This window comes from Simochromis diagramma, unplaced genomic scaffold (genome assembly GCF_900408965.1).
Source record: "Simochromis diagramma unplaced genomic scaffold, fSimDia1.1 OVJJ01000602.1, whole genome shotgun sequence".
Taxonomy (NCBI): Eukaryota; Metazoa; Chordata; class Actinopteri; order Cichliformes; family Cichlidae; genus Simochromis; species Simochromis diagramma.
Window position 1 is genome coordinate 2,610,814 of NW_024387040.1, and position 21,959 is coordinate 2,632,772.

Below are 21,959 nucleotides of genomic sequence, written 5' to 3' on the forward strand. Positions count from 1 at the left end.
CTTTGAATATTTACAAGCTGTGAAAAATTTACCCTACTAAAGGATTAGAAAGCACGATGACAGCTTTAAGGCTGCTCATTCACTCAGTTCTACGTTAAATCACTCACAAACACACGTGTGAGTTTGAATGGTGTTTATTTATTGTTAAGGCACAACAGAAAGTCAGCAGCACAGTGCTGACTTTTACACACAGAAAGGAGTGAGGATCTTTACTTGGCCTGTCAGTTCTGGGCAGTAGTGTAGTCGAGGGAAAACTCAGGAATTTGAAGTTAGGCATCCCCCCCCCCCACTTTTCCAGTGAAGAGAGAGGGCATTGATGCGTACATGGATAAAAACATGTTCCAAGTATTTACACTGTTATGAATTACTTTATTGTATCCGAGGTCTTCTACAGGAATAAAAGCTTATTGACAAAAGGTGTTTACATGTGCCTCCCCATACAGGAAATATAAACTTAACAACCAATACCTGCCTTTTAATGAACACGTTGACATTTATTGGTGATGTCATCACACAATACTCAAATGTGAGCAGTTTCTGGGGGAACACAGAGTCGTGGGTAATAAAACACGACTCTGTGAAAACAGTCTGGTTTCTCTCAGCCATCAGACCAACAGATCCCAATCGAAGGAATAATCAGACACACACTTGTTTCTGTTCAAACCTCTTTGGTAACAAGGCACCCATGCAGTCATTACACGGCATCACGCAGACGTACAAACACACACATACACACATTCAGAAATGCTTCTATATGTAACTCTGGACTCTTGCTTCATCTATCTATCACATTCATCTATCACAATGAGAAATTGTCACATTTTGTTTCATTCAGAAACACCCTGCTACTGATTTTTGTGCACGAGAAACAAGGCCACTTCAGTTTTATGTAATGCATCCAGGCTCGTAACTGCTTAAACAGAAAGTAACACACCCGTACTGCTACATCAGCTGTGCAAACATTCTGAAAAGGCACCACATGCATTCAAAGTAAATACTCCTGTTTTTTATACCGCATAATTCTGACCACGCTCATCTTCGTTACATAACTAACCACATTCTTATTAGTGAGATGCAGCGACATGTAAAAATATTATTTCTTTCATTCGGATTCCAGTGGAAAAACCAGTGAAAATAAGTGACTGTTAGAGATTTGTTGATTAAAGATCTCAGTATGTATTTAATGTATAAATTCTGCACAGTTTTGTATTAAATATAGCTTAAATAGAAATCTCAGTCTTTCTTTCCATGCTATTGAGAGAGCAGCTTTTTTCCCCAAGTTCAGTCATTCATTCATTCGGGGCAATCTGACCCATATTGACCCTCTCAGTGGCAGTTTTGGCATTTAGGGTGACACTTTCGGTTGTTCACGTTGCAACGACATCCTCCACTGGTGTCTCCTGGACCCTTTAAAAGCAACAGAATGAGGAACATGCTTTGATGGAAAACAAGGCTTTGCAGTCTTTTTAGGTAGACATAAACAGTTTTTGAGTCTATCTGACCAAGGTTACTAAATAAAGCAAAAATAGATAAATTGTTAAAGTTAAGGTAGAAAGGACAGATTTCATACCCTTGGCCCCCAGCGTGGCCCTCTGGTTACCCAGCAGATCTCAGTGTGACAGACTGTACAGCGCAGCCAGTCACATCCATCTCTCTTCTGTACAATGATGCCACACTGTGGACAGCGCATGGCCTCCCCTGACTGCACAAGAGTCTGTTTGTGAGAGATAAAATGAGGACAAGAATAAGAAGAAAGAATATGAGACCCGAGGATATGGAAAGCATTACCAGTATATATCAGTTTGTCTGTAAGCATTAGACCACAAAGCCATTCACTGCTTATGAGTGGAGGTAAAAATGGATCTGTAACACTGTCCCTTCTATCTCTGTGCATTACAAATAGCCTTAAAACAGTATACAACTCAAAAGAACTCTCTGTCATGTCGCACATCCCACATACAGTACAGATGTTGTGGTTAGAAGTTCACATACACTCATCATTGGCTGTCATGGTAATTTGGGGATTTTAATGATTTCTTTGGACGGTTCTTTTTCCAGGGTGGCACTGTTCAGCATACATCTTTTGTTACTTTGTTACTTTAAAACCAAGAATTTCTTGCACAGGTTTGAATTTAATTGAGATATTCGCTAATCTACACAGATTTAAAAGTATACACACAGGCACAAATATATACATACACTCACTTAAATATTTTAATAATTAGTGATGAAGGTTCTACAATGTCTTTTAACTTGACAAAGCCAAGGCACGCTTACGTCTTGTTAGTAATTGTGATTGACTACAACTTTTTGTTTTTATTTGCTGCATAAAAGGGATTTGTGTGCTGATCATGAAAGATGCCCCTGCTCCAAAATCAACACCATCTAGTTCAACTGAAATTTGCAGCTGCCCCCATGGACAAGCCAAATGTGTTTTATGGTCAGATTGAGCTATTTGGCCACAATTGCAAGACACATGTTTGGAGGAGTAAGGGTGTGGCTTTCAAACTTAAAAACAAAGTAAAACTGTGAAGCATGGTGGTGGTAGCATCGTGTTCTAGGGTTGTTTTGCTGCCAGTGGTACTGGTACAATACACAGAATAGATAGAATAATGAAGAAGGACTACCTCCAAATTCTTCAGCTTCACCGTAAATCAACAGCTGGATGGTTGAAACTTTGATTCAGTTGGTGTTGAGACAGGACAATGATTCCAAATACACACATGAACTGGTTTTGGATTGGATAAAGCAGGCTAACATTAAGCTTCTGCAATGGTCTTCCCAATGTACAAACTTCAAACCTACTGAAGACTTGTGGACTAAAAGCGGGTCTGTGCCAAGAGACCAACTAATTTAAAGGACTCTACCAATTCTGCCAAGAAGAGTGGTTAAATATCACAGACAGAATTATAGCAGAAGCTTGTTGATGGCTACCAAAACATCTGCTCGTAATACAACTTGCTATGAGATATTTAACCAAATGTTAGTGGGGTTGTATGTATAGATCTGAGCCTGTATGGATTAGAAACACGTGCACCCAATTCTTGTTTTTCAAAGTAATAAAAATGTATCCTGCCGTTGAAAGAAATAACTAAAAACCCCAAAATTACCGTGATATTCATGCCACAAGGAATGTATGAAAACTTCTGACCACAACTCCATGTCTGTTGTAGCTCACATTTAGTAGATGTGTTGTCCTTCGAGCAGCAGAGTCATTGATAGCACGCGCTGCAAGATCGTCCTGGTACTGCTTACAATTCATACCCTCATGGATAGACTGAGGAGAAAATAGAAAGAGGAACAAATAAGGATCTTTTAAAAACTGTAATTTATGTAAATCACTCTAGGACAATTGGATAAATTCAATAAAAATGTAGCTAGGAATGAGCAAAACAGGCATTCTTTGCAGAAATAAACATTTCTTATTCAATTTGCAGTTAGCATGAGGCAACCAAACCAGTTAAAACCATGTCAATACTTGGGCATTTTTTCATTTATGTATTCATTTTTACAAAGTATTTTTCATTTTTAACAGCATAATGTGCAATTAAAATGAACTGTTCCTGGCAGAAGCCAGTCAAATAAACTTATTCTAAATGAGCTTGGACTAATTAATTAGTTCAAAGTTCAATCTGCATCTCTACATAGTATATGTGCAAATGTAATGCATCACATGAGTTCAAGCAACCAATATAGGAACAAAAGACAGGAATAAATTATTAAATTTCATTTTATACCAGTATATACTGTGTATGATTTCTACCTTGCAGATTAGGCAGTTGTGTTTCTTGCAGACAGGGCAGTGGAAGACATTGACAGTATCCTCATACACACACCAGCCCAGACAGTCAGGAGTAGCACAGTGATAGCTGCCCTCACACCGAGACTCTGCAACTGAAAGGCCCCTCTGCAGCCAGCGTTCATACTCCTCTGCAGGAACCAACTGTCACCAGGAAACAGGAGGAAGATGGTGAATGTGTGCTAACACTAAAAGCTAAAACTGTAGCTTTTAAAAAAAAAAGAAAAAAAAAAGAAAAGAAAAAATGTGTCAGAAGCTGTTAGTTGGTCTCACTCACAGCTCTGATCTCCCTCTCCTGCAGGAAGCAGGAACAGGAGTATGTGTCATCTCTGTAGGGACAGGACACCTCGGGCTCCTCGCTCAGCATAATGACAGAGCGCAAGCACTCTCTAAGCAGGCATGCACACAAACACAGAAAAGTCACCCAAGGTGTACAAGAAAAACAAAACAAATCAAAAAACCGCCACCCCCTAAATTTTACCTGCAAAAACAGTGCAGACACTCCCTCAGGAGGATGCCATCTCCCGGCTGTAAGCCTGCATAGCAGATCCTACACTCCACAGATTCAGGGTTAGGCACCAGGTCCTGACCATCCATCATCACCAGCCGGGCAAAGTTCTGCCTTCGCTCCTCCTCCCTCGCCTGGAAGAAGGAGCGGTGTTGTTGGAGGAGGGAAGTGAGGGTTAAAGGCAAGTTCTGTAAACTGCGCTCTTCCAGCTTTTTCTTATAATGTGCATTTTAAACTCGAAAATGCTCAAAATCCTCATTTACACAAACACAGACAAGCACACAGAGTCAAAACCTTTTATTTTTATCCATTCAGAGTATATACAGTATCGCAGTGCAAAATAAATGACTCATACATTCAACTCGGTGGCAACTATTGCTCCTAAAGAGTTCATTAAAAAGCCACTTCATTTGATTTGCTGAAAGGCTGCAGTGATTACGACTGTCACTGGATGTTCAATATGAGTAACGTCTTTTGGAGCCAGGGTCAAAATGTAAAAAGAAATCTCACAGGTTTTTTTTAAAAACCTCCCCTCCTTGTCAGCATTACTGCTCATTCAGAGCACTTTTTCCACATTTTTCAGAAAATGTGCAAAAAAAAAAAAAAAAAAAAAAAAGTAACATGTTCTCACACAACCTGTAAACTGTACGATCTTATGAATCTGCAAATGTGGGATGCAACCGATGCATGAAGACAGCTTAAAATGACTTCAGGGGTAAAATTCGACAGTTTTATTGCATAAATGTGGATATACATGAATATAGTCATGGGCAGTGGAGATGGTGCTTCAAGGATAGAAATGAACATAAGGTGTATGTCTGCCTGTGTCTGTATGTTCAGTAGTTCTGGTCCAGGTTAAACAGGAGTGAGGTGTTTTGAAGCCCAGCACTCTTCAGCCCCTCTCTTCTCCCTTTCTCCTTCAAAAAACAGAGACAGAAGAGAAGAGAGTCAACCTGAGAGAGCCTGAAAGTTTCAATTCAAATACCACGGTTATTAATTTTTTTCTAAATAAATACATATCACCCTCTCCCTTTGATCGGTTTCACTTTGAGCATTTTGTCAAATTTGGCCAAACTGTGTGTCACTAAGTGGTGCTCCCCTCCCTGAATTTTTAACTGAGCTTTGTGTGCCCATCATCATGTTATATTCCAGAAATCATATTAAGTATGTGCACGTAAAAGCACGTTCATACTACCCGGAATGTATTCTTTTTTTAAATACCTGCTGGTATTGTCGGATAGCTTCTTTCTCCTTCTGAATTCTTCTGAGCTCCAGTGTATCAGGTCGATATCCCCCTGGGACAACGTAGTTCTCAGGTCGGTCCGTACTGCAGATCTCACAGCCCGGCCGTGTTGGTTTGTTAATGTAGGTGCACGAAGGACATGACCAACCCTGAAAATTTGTTTAGCGCCGTTATTCTCTACATTCTTTTTACCTTACTGAACTTAACTGTGTGTCTTTTAAGTATATGTTTTCGATAGGTTGACAAAAATTACATTACCTGGGTAGGCGATGTTTTCGGGCTCAGGGCTTTATCAAGCTGGGGCATCTCTAGGTTGATGAGATCTCTGATCTCTCTGATGTTTTGCCTCTCTAAACCGCCTGAGGCATTTAAGGAGGAAAAAAAAAGGGACTGAGCAGCCAACATCAAATCTGCGTGCAAACATGTTTTTTAAAGTAGAATATAAATTTAATTACACTGTCTAATGTTAATCATTAGGCTGGACACACAAATATGAAGTGTATGCATATAGATTTAAATTGAGTAATTATTTCTTTTCCTTGGTATTCTGCTGAGTTACATTTTCACTATGTGGGCACAGACCGTACAAAGTCACAGACGAACTATGGCACAGTGTTTAGTAGGGGATTGCTCACTTTACATTATTTATTTATTTATTTTTATCTAACAATAGAAATAAGGTGTTAAACAGTCATACAAGGTGAGATCAATAAAGTCTTTGAATCTGTCACTGAAAAACAAAAAGCCATACTTAATTTAAATGTAGTCACTATTTTTGGTCTTCTTGGGCAGTGTGCAACAACTTCAAACACTTTCTGCTTCTAGATCATGTCTCAGAAACTGTGCTGTGACCTACTTTGTGTGACAAAATATTAAGTTCTTTGTCAGACAGGTCAGGAGCATGCTTGTCACCCTTTTCCCTTCGACATTCATCCCACCGTGTGAAACGTTCATTCCCCCAGCATTAGGCTGTCAATGCAGGCCACTACTGTAACGTCTCAAGGTGCCTGAGAGTTCAACACGCGCTGAACTGAGCAGGCAGAAGCTTTTTCATCACACCATCACACTCATGAGCCCTACTCTCTGTCTTCATACTCAAAAAAATATATCGATACTGCACTGTATTGCAATATTTTACATGGCTATTTTGTATCGATACAGGGGCACCAAATATCGATATTTTATGAAATAAATAAAGATACGTAAATAAATGGGAACGCTGCTCTGCTAACATGAGACGAGCCCTCTAATAGCAACAGTGTTCATCTCCTGCACGGCGATCCTGAGATAATTTTAGCTGAGCAATCTTACAATAAATCAGCTCACCCAAAAAAAACAGCCAACACTGGACACACTCAGCTTGACAGAGTGTATAATTACCAATTTGTCCTCATTCAGTCACAGACTGATTCCATTGTGATAAATTGTAGTATATGTTATTGTGAGCTTATTGCAAAATGCTAAAAATTGCAATAATACTGTATCATGGGTAGCGGTGCAACAGATCAAAAATGTCACGGTTCGGATCGGATCGGTTTTAAGTCACGGATTGGATCAATTTTCGGATCAGCAAAAATAGAAAAAAAAAGACAAAAATTCGACTCGCCATTTACTTATTTAAGTATTTTTTGCCTATTAAAAAACATTCAAGTGAAGACTCATTCCACACACTTATATAAAAACAAATTAAGGTGCAATATGGACATTATGGACCATGCTGGGCATCCTCTGCACACGGCCATAAACAACCAGAGGAGTCTGCTCAGTGACAGGTTGCTTCTCCCAAAGTCAAGGACCAGCAGACTTAAAAAGTCCTTTGTCCCACACGCCAACAAACTGTTTAACTCCTCGCTGGAGGGGAGAGGGAGGGGAAACGGGGACAAAGGATGGGGGGGACAAGTAAGCTGTAGTGCCTTTTCACTGTGCAATAGTTTTTGTTAATAACCAACAGTGTAATAGACTCACAATACTTGAAATGTGCCGTTCCCTTGTATTCTTATTCCTATTTATTCTATTTATTCCTTTTGTATTCTCTGTATTTATATATATGGTATATTTCTGCTCACATTCTGCAACTTCTGTGGGTGCTGTGCTACTGGAAACTGAATTTCCCGGAGGAACCCACCCGAGGGATAAAGTTTCATCTAATCTAATGTGATCTATAGGGCAGTACAGGGCCACTCCGCTGTGATATAACGAGCGGTCACGGTCATGTGGCTTTCCGTTGCCCTGGAGGTCCACCCATTTGTAGTTTGAGCAACAGAAGATGCCTGGGACAGTTCAGCCATAACGTTAAACTTCTCCTGCTCATACATGCTTGGAACGATCTTGTCACACTGAAGTGGACGCGCAACGAGATATCATAGCGTGGCTCAAGCACGTTCATCACAGTTTAAACCCCTTGTTTTGCACAACGGAATACGGCCTCCTGTCTGCAACTAAACACCCCAGTAGCTTTTGTAATAACTTTAGCCCGGTCGGATTGGGCGGCAAAGGGCTGCTTAAATGCCGCAAACTCCTCTGCTCTGCCACTTGGACCGCTAGCGCTGGCCATAACTACCGCTTGACAGACTGACCTCGCGCACCATACACATACTTTTTTTTTTCTTTTTCGAATCTTTGGATCACGTGCGTACCGAACCGTGGAGTGGGATCGGTTCGGATTTCAGATCAACTGTGATCCGTTGCACCACTAATCACGGGTGGTCTTATGATTCACAGAATCATAGACAGATGAACACTTGCAAACTGGCAGAACAGGACTTCTAGGAACTGATCTAGAATAGCAGGAGCCCTGGAAGCAATGTGGAGGTGCACAAGAACACAACCTTAAAGAGGAGACCTTTCAATTTTAAATCACGCCAAGTTTTTGCTTTTTTGTGGGAAGACTCAGCTCGTATTAGAATAACATATAGAAGATAAGAAAGTGACATACCATGGTGTATTTTTCAAAGCAATGATCACAAGGGTTTTAGTGATAAGGTGTTCAAAGGCCCTTTGTTAGTAAAGCAACAAATACACATGTGTAATTGTGATTTAAATAGCTCAGATTTCACATAAAGCACTGTGAAGAGACCACATCTTACCAGTGTTAGTATTGGTACGGAGTCTAGAAGGAAGTGTGGTGTAAGGCCTCCAGTCCTGAGATGAGGGGCCATTTGCAGAGGTAGCAGGGAGTGGCGGGTTTGGAGAAGACTGAGATGAAGGGCTGAAGAGGAGGATGCTCTCCTGATCCTGCTGGAGGGCCTGCGGGGTCAAGCGAGCGTGGCGGGCTGACAAGAGGTACAAGAAGGCCGTGTCGCCGTGCTGACGAACACCGTACGACGCGAGGGATCGGTTGTCGAAGCACAAGCACTGGCCGATCACCCAGCGCTGCACTCGTGGGTGGAAGCCGTATTCGAGAAACATCTAGAAAAAAAACAAAGAGAATGACGATGAATGAGAGAGAAACATTAACAGTGGGGCAGAATCGAAACCATGCTGTGAAAGGAATATGATAAACATATATATGTGTAGCTCAAATTAACCTGCTGTTTCAGCGACGCAGTAGTCATGTGTGGGAAAACTTTCACAGTGACACAACAGGATGAGGACGAATCCTCCACTACGACAGCCAAACTGCGAGACAAGATGAAACCCGTGCAAACAACTAAGATTACATCAAATTATTGAAACATAAAACTACTGATTATAGATCGTGCCGCGAAGTATCGAAATCATAACGAGTAATCGTGTTCCTACTTGACTTCATTGTATTCGTGGTCTCTGGTGGAGGGCTGGATCCTAAGTGCCGCACGCTGATGGGCGAGCGTAGCAGCAAAGGCAGAAGCAGACTGCATGTCACCTGCCTCTATCGCCTTGGTCAGCTCTATACAAGTGTCCTCTGCAGATGAAACAAATGCACGCATGATGGAACACAGAGAGACATGCAGAGATCAGAAGGGCGCTAACAACAAATAAATGAATGAAAACAGAAACAGAGGTGTCACACTCACCTGTTTGCTGCAAAGCTAAGGTGTTCTGATGATGGAGACCGTCAGGGGGCTGCTGTGGCTCATTATGGTGAGAGAAGGCTGCCAATATATAAAGCATTTCACTACATATCGTACTGTGTATGACTGTGTACGTGACAAATAAAATTTGAATTTGAATTTGAATTTAAATTTGAAACCCAGAGGGGGAAAACAGATTTTAACTAAACAGATTTCAAAGACAAGAAAGAGATAAAGAAAACACATTAAGCTCCAGAAGAAACTCAATCATTCTGTGATTTTATCATTTCGCAAGTTTGTGTGAATTGAGCCCTGAGGGGGAAGCAAGGCAACGTATGGAAATATGAAGAGTAACAGCTAACGTCTGCCACTCGGTTTCCACTGTGAAAGTGGAATCAGTTGACAGTGCTGTGCTTGGTTCCACAGGGCTAATTTGAATATCAGACCATCACTTCCACAGTTTGTATCCCAGTCACGCACACAACGCTGCACTTTTTCAAAAAAGAGAGGTCCCCATTGTTTGAGTGCAACGCTGTCGAGCAGCCGTGCAGACCAGGAAAGACGCGCAGTGTTTCGTGCAGGTCCAAGTAATCGCTCTCGATTTTATTTTAATAAATCAATGTGTATGTCACGTTTATCTTATACGGTTTAACATGTACTAACTTACGTTTTGCATATATTACTCATGTTGCCTGTCCGATAATTTGTACAGCACTGTGGTTGCGTTTGCTTAGCTAAAAACATGCTTAAATAAATTTTAATTGATTGGATTTTGTGAAACTTCAAACATACAGCCAGCGGCACAAACAACTATTTTTAGCCATGATGAGAACAAAGAGCTCTCAGCTCTCAGCCTCGGCATCCTTCAGTCAGCATGGGCAGTAATACATATACCGGAGAAGTTAAGGGAAGGGTAGGTCACAACAAACACCGAAGTGACGCAGGTTTGTTCTCTGTATTGTATGTTAAAAAATAAGGAAAAATGCTCAGGGCATGATTTAAACGATGCTCACTTTACTTAAAACGACACTTTATAGCTTTACGAACATCACAATGATGTCATTATTAGCCTACTGAGACAATCTGAGGTTTATCGTTCATCAGAGTATAGGGTTTATACTGAAGCTTGGAATGGTGAGGTTCATGGTGGTGTTGCTACCAACCACTGAACACAGTCAATTTTATACCTTAATTTGCACAAACACAAGTTCCCTACAGGGTGGATCAGCATTACAAAAGCATCCTACAATATTTTGCAAATTTGAATGCATTTGCACCATGGTGGTGTGGTGTTATAATATTATCTTATGCCATGTTATACCCCTGATTAATGATTGTGAAAGTATTATGTAGTTTTACTTTGTAGTATTCTCCTGAATTAGAAGAAGGTGATAACTATTACAGTTATTAAACTGATTTGTATTACATTAGACTGCTGATTCAGTGTGAATGAATGATATTGTTTATGATGCATTATACTGCTGAGTTATAAGAAATACTGTTTTCGGAGAGTCAGGACTTTGCTTTTTCTGATAGTAGAGGAGACAGAGAGCACATTCCACGGGAGCTTCACCCCCACCGTTGCCGCCGTTGTTGAAGGCAGACAAAATAGGGAGCCAAGGCCATAAGTCAGGCTCGCTAGGAGTTAGAAAGAGTGAATGTTTAGGTTTTTACGACTAGGTGGGGGCCACTAAAGGCTATAAGAGTTTGAGTAACCCTCCACCAGTTGGAGATTTGCTGTGACCCTCTGCATGCATGTCTCCCCATCCGGATGGTTGATGCTCAAAAGTGTTGAATTGTATGTAATAAAGTAATTGTTGATTGAGCATTTATACACCGAGTATTGTCCTTCCTTCAGCCCAAAGATCGAAAGAATTGGGAGGATTTAACAATTTAAAGCAAATTAAAGCTATTGCCTCACATCAAGAAGTTCCTGGGTTTGACTCTACCATCCGGCACTAGCCTTTATGTGTGGAGTTTGCATGTTCTCAGCGTGTCTGAGTGGGCTCTCTCTGGTTACTCTGGCTTCTCCCACAGTGCAAAGACATGCAGTTAGCGGGGTTAAATTATTTGGTTATTTTAAATTTGTCATGTGTTAATGGTTGTTTTTCTGGGTCAACTGGATAAGCAGAATAAAAAGGCTAGATGGACTTTGCTCCAAGGCCAAATATCTGTTTGTCATCTACAAGTATTTGCTCTCCTGGGTGACTGACCTCTGTGTGCTTCTCTTAGTGACGACATCACCACAGTAGCCCACTCCTGGGCTTCCTGCTCGCAGCGAAAGTTGAAGCTGATGCGATCATTGGGAGGAACGGCCAAACTCAGCTCGTGGCACTTTGGCGACTTCACCTCGTAGTTCACGCTCCTCAAATCAAACTCGGCGATGGTCTGAAATAATAAAGAGCGAGCGACAGTCAGAGGAAATCAAAGGCTGTCGTTTTTGTCACTGTGTGAATGGATTTGTCTAAACTTTAATTTCCCACTATATTGTAAAAAAAAAAATGTAGTTAGATAAAATAGACATGTGTATAAAACATAGCATTTGCTTCCAAGCAAAGTGGCCTGAATCTGTCCCCCCTGGTCATGGGTGCCCTTTAAAAACACCCAAACAACCTGTGCAAAGAGGATATGGACAGACATTAATTTCCTTCACAAAAGAGTGGTAAAAATGGTAATATCTATTAATAAAAAAAAGAACCTGCCTTGCCAAAAAACATTTTAATATTTAATGATTTAGAATCACTACCTCAAGTTGTCAAGGGTATGGCCTTTGCATAAGGCAATTTACATAAGAAACTTAAGACCCTGGAGGGTCTGCGGGGATTTCCTAGACCAGAATGGCTTTGGTGTAAAGCCAGAAAACTGTAAATCACTGCACTGCTTGAGGTAGTGCTCATTAAAAATAAACATGGACAACATAAAGCCTTGCATTGATGTGGAGGTACATCTAGAATACATCTCTTTCCTATTATCTTTTAACAGCATGTTAACAACGTTTAAACACACATGCCACAACAAGCCAACCCCCGCACTGCTGTGAACTCACCACACTCCGGCCAGTCCCGCCGTTCTCCAGGAGCGACAGCCGGAATTCCCCGGATTTCCCCGGGTCCATGCTGAGCTGCAGTCTCAGTGACTCATCACCTGCTCCCGGAAGACACAGCGGCCGAATCCCAGAATGGCACACCGACACCCGAACCGACATGAGGACGGTGTGGCAGCCAAGTTGAGACTGCGAGGCCCCATAGTGGCTGGGGAGCGCGGCGGAGTGGTCCGGTGTGTGGTCGGGGGAGGAGTGAGCCCAACCGCCTGAACTCAGCGACATCCTGCCCGAAGACTCATGTAGAAAATAGTTCCAGCGGAGTCCCGTCTGTCTGTCTGTTTACCTCCTGTCCCGCGTTCTTACCTGGTCTCGGCTTTCCTTTCTTTTACATTTCTGTCAGTGAGTCGTTTGACTGGTTATTTGACAGAGTCAGTGTCAACAGGAAGCAAGTGCGCAGAGTCGGAGAACTATTTTAGAGCCACTTCCAAAAAGTCAAACGCGAGCGATGTTTCACTTCTCTCTTCTTTTTTAGAGAAAGCTCCGTTTCAGGCAGATTCGGTGTGTCTTATTTTGGCTTCTAAGTAAAGTTCCTTTGCCTGTAGTCCCATAAATACCGTCCTGACTCCAAGGTTATGGTAGTAGTTTGAGACTGGTATCGATATGTTGCTGTTTGCTTTCATTTCACATTGCGCATGCGTTCCTCGTTGGGTGACGTATGCCGCTGTAATATTTATGAATCATGTGAACGCTGTTTCTTTTTTTAGCTGCACCGAAGATTCACTTCTTTCTTGTCTCTTAACACACTATATATTTATATATTGCACACATATATTTGTTTGGGATGTAGTCCAGTAAAAAAGTCTATGTGCGCATTTGACCACAGAGAGGCAGCAAAGCATTCAGTTTACAAAAACGGTGGATGCATGTTCCCGGTATCTTCTAAATAATTCATGTCTGTGGAAATATATATAGTATTTATATAAGATTTTCAAGATCAGCAGTGACTCCGTGTGAGCAAAGGAGTGTTTTTCAGTCTGCATTCGTTTTAGTTCTCACTTTTTGAGACTTTGTTAAGTGTCCTTTTTAGTAGTCTCGACCCAGGTGAGACTTAAACCCACAACCACCAGCTCCAGAGGATGGTGCCTTGTCCATTAGGCCTCTGGACCTCTCTGGTCCATTGCTCTCATCTGATGGCCTGAAAATGGCTTTTGTGACATTCAACAGAAAACATTTACCAGCCATCTATTCAACAGTGACCTTTCGTAAAAGGTTTACTTTTAAAATATTCATGTCCTCACAAAAATAAACATTTTGTGTCCTTTTTTTTAATGTCCTTTTCGCCCCCTGAGCTGTCTGTGGGTAAGGTTTGTGGATGTAGAATGTTTCTCTATATAAATGGCCTTTGTTCTGAATTCAAGATGCAAGGGAAATACCTCCTGTTGTCTCATCCTCACACGCTTTAGATCATGGATAGTGTGTCAGCAATGTAGGAAAGAAGAGAAATGCTTTTGATCAGGGAGATCGAACCCAACATGGTATGCCACATACAACCCTCTTTGATCTCAAGTGGGACAAACTCCCGTTTTTGCCAGTGTAAAGATGTTTAACTACATTAAAGAAAACTTAGTTAAGTGTAGCATGAATCACAACAGGGAGGACTTTATCAGTAGGGTTAGGAGCCTGTGCCAACCTGCTTTAAATTACTAACCCTATTGATCCCCATGTATTCTCGACCCAGGTGGGACTTGAACCCACAATCCCCAGCTCCGGAGGCTGGTGCCTTGTCCATTAGGCCACTAGGCCACTGGCTCCACTTGGCTGCCATTTATAAATAATTAACATATCTTGATCTTTCAGCTATATTATGCATAGCATGTCATGGAGAAGGAAGCCCTGCTGGTTACCTGGTGCTGTGACTTGATCAATACTTCTATAACACAAAGAAAGCTAATCAGCGATTATTCGGGGACCTATGACCCCACAGTCACGAGAGAAAAGTTTAAAATGAAAGATACTGCAATGTCGTGTGTTTTTGCTTTCAGGCAGGAAAATGTGCAGCTGGAATTATCTGGGCAGGAGAAAACAATGCTAACACCCATCACAGCAGTGACATAAAACATTGCACACAAGGAACTGGGAACATTTTTCTGTGCCCTTTTTAAATGTATTCGTCTGCAAAATGCATCCAAGGGTGACACCAGCAAATAAGGGTTCCCTGTCATAAATCTAATTTGCTTCATTATTTATGGCTTTTTCCACGTTGTGTTGCAATTGCACATCCTCAGGTTGTTATCTTCTCATTACTGCAGCCGCACTCTGCAACATACAATCTGATCTCAGCCATGACGCAATTATGGCTGCTCTAATCGGTAGGAGGGGCACAAAAGTGCTGCCGCAGGGTGGAGTTGTGTACATGAACATAAACACGTGCTATCAGTGATAGTCTGTGTAGTTTTAGATGGAGTTTAATAATTATTTGATGTGCATTTGAATGGATGTATACTGTAACATAACTGACAAAAATTACAGATGTATTTTTTTGGTTTGAATAAAGTACACCTGCTTGTTAGGGACACCTTCAAAGCAGTTTGTGTTACAGTTTCTTGACCTTTACAGATGCTGGTTTGGGCCCCAAGGCAGCTTTACACCTCAATACATTTGAAAATCTCTCCTCACCATGCATAGCATCTCACTTGTGATTCACTGTCACCTTTCAGTACCTACCAGTGGCAAATATAGCATATTTCCACTTACTTCTTCCTCATGTAGCACTGTGAGTGTATGTGACTTTTCAGCGCCCGTCATGAATCATGAATCAGTGAAGTTCCAAAAGCTTGTGAGAAGACATCTTAACCAAGAAGCATTTTGCAGCAGCCGATGGTGTGCTATCCAGTCCCTATCAAGCTGATTGATGAAAGGCTAATCATAAAACGCCCACCAAAGCTCCGGTTCATTGTCTCACAGACCTACTTGGGCTGGTGGGTCTCCCCATGTTCATGAATTTAAAGGTGTCTGCACGTCATTGACTTGCTGATGGACTGCTCTGCTGCGTGACAGACGTCAGGAAAACTCTGAAAGCAAACCTCCATTCTCAAAAGGATGAGTGGGGGTTTAAAGAGTGGGAGGAGCAGAGGAAGGGTGATGCATCCAGTAGTCTGGGATCACTGTGGCTGACTGACGTTCTTGATTCATCATCCAACAGCCTCATGGGCAGCATGGAGATATATATAAGCTGGGGCACACCTGCCAACAATAAAGACTCAAGACGTCCACCAACTGACCTCAGCCTGTTACCAAAGTTCAGGGTAAGTATTTACCATTTGGGGTTTGCATTTTGCATGTCTAACGCAAAATGCAAATATTTTTACTTTGCTTTTAATAACTACAGTTGTGCTAATTGCGGCTAATTATACTATTTCAACCTGCACATAATCCCAAAGGATCTCTGATTTATAACCATCACAAAGTTTCTATCATCATTAAGAATGATGAAATTCAAGTTTTCAGATTACAGTTTCAGTGATTAGTCCCGAGGTTTAAAAGACTTAATCCTACTTGAAACGGTGTTTCGTTAAGTTTTACTATTGGGCGCAAAAAAGGCACATTAAAAACAAATCTCCAGTTTTATCAAGCTCTGTCTTTTCTTGGTTTTGCGAATAGCTCCTGTTTTCAGTGTCTTCTCAAAAGTGATAAGTTACTTATAACTGCGTCCTGTCTTTAGTGCCTTGAGCGACACCGCAGCATGCTGCCCGTGAGAGCGGCTGATGTCCGGCACTGCGTCCTGACGAGCCGCTGGCTGCCCGCAGCTCTGGCGCTGCTCCTCCTTCTCTCCTCCAGCTTCAGCCGCGCTCACAGCACCACAGTGGAGCACGACTTCCACATTGTTCATAATGTAGACAACAGAAGTAAGACCCGTTTTCTTTAAATCATTCCGATTTGACTTTCCCGATAAGGATCAGATGGGAAAAAGAAAAAAAAAAGAAGAAAAAAAGAAAGCTAAATAGGCTATTACACTTTATTAAATTAACCACAATTTAATAAAGTGTGTGTCTGAGTGTATGGAATTCAATAGATCTAATGTAATTATTTCTTAATAATCCTATTATATCCATTGAAATCTTTATTTCCAGTTATTAAGTTTAAAGATATGCTGTCTGTCAGTGTAACCAGGAGACTTTCTGTTATTAGACTTTAAACTGATTTGGTTAATTACACACTGTTTAATTCAGAGTGAGGAAATGCTAACCGGGTTTCACCTTCCACCAGCCATCAAATGTAAATTCAGTATGTGGTTGTGTCATTATTGGAGTACTAATACTGGCTCCCCACGCTGGATATTTTGTTACTGAATTAAATGTTTTGATAGAAACGCATTTGTTAATTTATTAATACTGTTGATCGGCCTTCTGTGTTGTTGCACACTAAACGTTCTGAACAGATGTGAGCATTCATGCGTTTCAGGAGTTGTTTAAAGACTGAAAACATATTTGGCAGTTAATTTGAAAGGCTTTCAGACTTTACATGGTAATATATCAGAATGCCATTGTTTTAGGTCTGAATGATAGCCACTAAAAGACAATTTTTTAAAAAAAAAAGGGGGGGGAGGGGAAAAAAGGCAAAATCATGCCGTTTTGTGGCTGTAATAGTAGTATTTGTCCTCACAGTCCGTCCACTAACAGAATATTTAACCACCACTTTCCTAAATATTAATTCTGTTTTCAAACATAGCTGTTAACATCTTGTATGGATCCCTTGCTTTATGTGGCACTGATAAACTTGTCTCTGCTTGGTTTCCAGGTCCAGAGATAGACCCATTCTGGTATGTGGGGCGTGGGGTGAGACCCATTGGGCGCTTTGGGAAGAGGCACAGCAGTCTGGAGGCTCTGGGCAGCGATGGGATGCCCGTCGTCAGGACGTTGGAGCTGCTGCTCAGCAGCCTGAGAAACAAGGAGAACCTTGGAAAAGTGCTCGACGGGGAGGACGGTGATTGGCTACCGTGATGTGCTCTCCTCCCCACATCCAAAAACTCAGTTTTATTTTTCGTTTGTCATTTTTTAAAAATCGACACTATATACACGTCTTCATAATTATATTTCTCTTGTGTCTGTTATGAGCCTCACCCATGTCTGTACATAGAATGCACTCTACATTGATTAATAAATCAGGATGTCATGATTATATCTGTTGACAACCTTGCTTGTAACTTTCGTGAGTGTGAAGGCAAACATTTTCTTTGAAAAAACAAGCAAACAAAACACAATTTTAAGTTTGCGAATTTTATTTATTTCATAATACATTTTTTTCTCAGAGTACTGTGGCACATAGAGAATCTGCATTTTTTTTTCTTTTTTTGCTTGTTAATAATTTCCCCAACATATCGTATGGATTGCAACAAACAATTGCACATAAAAGTGAATGGCCCGCCTGTGGAGCTGTGCACAGTGAACCTCTTCATAGTCGTTCACACTGGATTTAAACAGGAACAAAAGCAACATTTGTTTTTAGCTCTGGGAGAATCTCATCACTTCTCAGTATCCGCGACACTGTTCCAACAACCAACGAGACATCCTGTGCAAATCCAGCCTCACAAGTCATGACAATTATACACAGTCTCTTGCACAACACTGAACGATTTGTCAACTATGATTGGGCAATAAACACATTATCATATCATATCCATGTTTTTCACACATATAGTATATTAACAAATTCTGCAATGAGATATTGTTACTTTTTTTTATTATTTTTTTTACATTAGAAAAATACAGGACACTGATGATTGGACCCTTGTGGCTGTGCTTCTTAGAGAGACATTTTTCATCAGTTTGATAAAGCCAGAAACATGCTCTTTTTTACATCAACACCTCTGGAGAACAAGATTGACAAAAAATACAAGATCAATGTGCAAACCCAAGATGCGAAAGGCTGGGGATGAAAAGGTCACTAATAGAAGGGGCAGAGCATTCATACAGAAGATCATCACACCTTTCAAACACTATCAGAGAATCCAAACCTGCTCTTATTAAGCTGGAGCCAAAGCAAGAACTCTGATAACTGTATGCATGGCTAACTTAAAATCTCCCAAAACTGAAAGGCAGTATTCTCGTGTTTAAGGAGTACAAGTGTGCCTCTCATCACCTGTGTTTTCAAAGCATTTACCATCGTCATTACTGGCAGAACATCGAATGGTAAATGCAAGCTTACACTGAAAGCAATTTGAGTCATCACACATAAGAGAGTCTGGTAGGACTGACTGAGGTGGGTTCCTTTGAGGAGAGAATAAAGCCTTTAATTTGCAATAGTACTTATTTCAGTGGTATTGCATAAAAACGTTCAGTACAAAAATAAATTGCTCGTAACAAAATCATGGTTTCATGGCATTTGTTATATAGCCCGTCAGACTTTCTTATGTAAAAATCTTTACAAGAATCTTTGAATGCAACACAAAAGATCAGACGTGACCCCGGTAAAGGGAAAACATGAAAATACTCTTTTTTTTCTCCTTAAATAAAAGGCCACAAAGTTTGAAAGTAAACAAAGAAAGTGACAGGGAGGAGGAAGAATGGCTTTGCGTTGGAGAAACTACATATGTCACGGAGGAGGATTTTCAGACCCAACTTGAATATCAGATGGATGCCATCTTCATCTGCTTTATCCGAGGCCGGGTCGCGGGGTCAGCAGCCTAAGCAGAGAGGCCCAGACCTCCCTTGCCCCAGCCACCTCCTCCAGCTTATCTGGGTGTTCCCCCGGATAAGCTGGATGGATGCTCCATGCAAACTATTTTTTTAATTTTGATCTATTTAAATGTTGTAACCCACAATTTCCAATATGTGAATGTATCTACAAATCAGCTTTTTCTTTCCTAAATAAATTTACACACTCCTCACCAGTGAAATGTCAGCATGGCAAATGGATGCTTAGCTTAGCTTAGCTGAGAGACTAAAAAAGGAGGAAGCGGTGAGCTTGGTTCTGTCCAGCTCCCTTCGGTTTCGGATTATCATTAGCTGCCCATTTCTCAATTTGACCTCTCCTTTTTTCTTGATACAAGTTTGACAGTTTGCCTTGACAGTGGCTGGACTAAGTTACTTAGGTCACAGCAAGAAATTAAATGATTATATTTCCAACATGTTGACCTGGTCTTTTAACTAGCTTAATTTCTTCTCAGCTACAGTTTCTCAATGTGCTATTCCTTTATAGCAGGGGTGTCGAACTCCAGGCCTCGAGGGCCGGTGTCCTGCAGGTTTTAGATCTCACTCTGGGTCAGCACACCTGAATAAAATGATTAGCTCATTACCAAGCTTCTGGACAACTTCAAAACATGTTGAGGAGGTAATTTAGCCATTTAAATCAGCTGTGTTGGATCAAGGACACATCTAAAACGTGCAGGACTCCGGCCCTCGAGGCCTGGAGTTCGACACATGTGCTTTATAGTCATCAAGCACATGGTGCAATGGACAAAACCTCCCCCAAACAAAACCAAAACACTGGTGACGTGATACTTTGAACATCTAAACAGCTCTTTTTTCCAACTCTTTTCTGGTCTGCTTGTGATTTGTATAAATCAGTAAAATATTGAAGGTTACAATCATCCCCATTTGGTGATTACCATCTGATAGCTATATGCGGGTGGATATTGACAATCATCAAAAAAACAAAACAGTTTGAATAAATCCCCCGTAACATTTCTTGGTTCATGGTGACAAAGACGATGCAGTATAAAACATGGCTCAGCCTCTTTTCAGGACACTGAATCACACAAATTTTCTTATGATTTTCCACAGCTTCATTGCACATTAATTCACAACACTCTTGCAAACAGATAGAAAACTGAGTTTTTCTTTATCTGTACATATATATTCTTTTAAGTCGGTTTATGAGGAGTGTTTGCAGATCTTAAGGCAGAGAAACCGACTGTTAAATAACATATTTCTGTGTGTGTGTGTGAGTCTATGTGTGTGCAGTAAGGAGGAAAAACAGCATGAAATAGATCTTGTTAAAAGAGAATGATCCAGCGATGTCTTCTTTGAGCTCTTTAACTGATGGGTACTGAGCTTGTGTGAGGAATGAGTGCTGAGTTGGGTTACACAGGGCAGGTGGTGGCCCCTGCTTGGCCTGGAGCTAGAGGCAGATGCTGGGTCAAGGCACTGGATGTGAAGAGCCCCTGTCCCCGGGGCTTGAAAATAGCCCTGAGGGACTCATTGTGCTGTTGACTGTCACTATGGCCGAAATACTTTAACCTGCTGCTCTGGCTCCAACTTCTCTGAAATGAGAATAAATGCCACATTTTTATTTTAAGAAAAGCACGTGTGTCTTGATTCATGCTCAATCATCCAGGTAAGGAAATCCCCAAAAAGTTGATTCTGTTCATCTGGATATATCGTTTTCCCGATGATGCTACATCCAGATGAACAGAATCAACTTTTTGGGAAAAATCACATATATGTGTATTTATGTCCTTTGTCCTGTCTCCATCCTTCACCCCCAACCTATCATGACAGACGGCCATGATAGGTTGAGGTAGCCTGAGCCTAGATCTGAAAAAGTGAGATAGTGAGTACAAGCAGAGGAAATGGGCATCCTCCTTAGGGTGTCTTGGTTCTCCTTTAGGTAAGATTAGGTGCGGAGCACAGTCATTGAGGCGGTACTAACTGTACAGCTGCTAAAACCTCCTCATCAAAAGGAACCAACTGAGGTGGTTCAGGAATCTGACTAGGATGTCTCCTCGGCACTTTCTACATGAGGTGTTTTGGGCATGTCTCGGAGGCCCTGGGCAGGACATGCTGGAGAAATTACATATTCTGATTTGGGAATGTCACAATGTTTTCCCATGAAAACTCTCAACTATCCATCCAACTTCATCCGCTTTATCCGAGGCCGGGTCGCGGGGGCAGCAGCCTAAGCAAAGAGGCCCAGACCTCCCTCTCCCCAGCCACCTCCTCCAGCTTATCCGGGGGAACACCAAGGCGTTCCCAGGCCAGCCGAGAGATATAATCTCTCCAGCGTGTCCTGGGTCTGCCCCGGGGCCTCCTCCCGGTGGGACATGCCTGGAACACCAACCCCAGGAGGCGCCCAGGAGGCATCCTTGTCAGATGCCCGAACCACCTCAGCTGGCTCCTTTCGATGTGGAGCAGCAGCTGCTCTACTCTGAGCCCCTCCCGGATGGACGAACTTCTCACCCTATCTCTAAGGGAGAGGCCAGCCACCCTTCGGAGGAAGCTCATTTCTGCCGCTTGTATCCGCGATCTCGTTCTTTCGGTCACTACCCACAGCTCGTGGCCATAGGTGAGGGTAGGGACGTAGATCGACTGGTAAATTGAGAGCTTCGCTTTTACACTCAGCTCCCTCTTCACCACGACGGACCGGTGCAGCGTCCG

General features: G+C 41.7%; 3 protein-coding genes and 1 non-coding gene across 6 annotated transcripts in view; 1 reads left to right on the plus strand and 3 right to left on the minus strand.

The window, feature by feature from the left end:
- Nucleotides 1-118: 118 nt before the first annotated feature.
- shrprbck1r (sharpin and rbck1 related) lies at nt 119-13,265 on the minus strand. Its single transcript, XM_040044117.1, has 14 exons — nt 12,589-13,265; nt 11,756-11,930; nt 9,546-9,623; nt 9,292-9,433; nt 9,078-9,168; nt 8,637-8,958; nt 5,809-5,909; nt 5,529-5,699; nt 4,281-4,441; nt 4,077-4,188; nt 3,764-3,943; nt 3,179-3,277; nt 1,571-1,714; nt 119-1,407 (listed from the first exon to the last, which is right to left on the minus strand). Exons 1-14 carry the CDS (start codon nt 12,865-12,867, stop codon nt 1,327-1,329), a joined length of 2,136 nt encoding a protein of 711 aa, XP_039900051.1. The 5' UTR covers nt 12,868-13,265; the 3' UTR covers nt 119-1,326.
- Nucleotides 13,266-13,279: 14 nt separating this feature from the next.
- On the plus strand, nt 13,280-17,765 carry prlh2 (prolactin releasing hormone 2). The gene is made up of 3 exons (XM_040044129.1): nt 13,280-15,890; nt 16,307-16,490; nt 17,383-17,765. Exons 1-3 carry the CDS (start codon nt 15,792-15,794, stop codon nt 17,583-17,585), a joined length of 486 nt encoding a protein of 161 aa, XP_039900063.1. The 5' UTR covers nt 13,280-15,791; the 3' UTR covers nt 17,586-17,765.
- trnar-ccg lies at nt 14,316-14,388 on the minus strand. The gene has a single exon. It is a non-coding gene; the product is annotated as a tRNA-Arg (tRNA).
- Nucleotides 17,766-18,328: 563 nt separating the features above from the next.
- The window catches only part of LOC120741314 (myosin VIIA and Rab interacting protein), a 128,346-nt gene continuing 124,715 nt past the window's right edge, over nt 18,329-21,959 (minus strand). For all 3 annotated transcript variants that reach the window (XM_040044115.1, XM_040044116.1, XM_040044114.1), the window contains one exon: nt 18,329-20,845. In XM_040044115.1, coding sequence (XP_039900049.1) covers nt 20,802-20,845 — 44 coding nt within the window. In that variant the 3' untranslated portion in view covers nt 18,329-20,801. The remainder of the gene's footprint in view (nt 20,846-21,959) is intronic.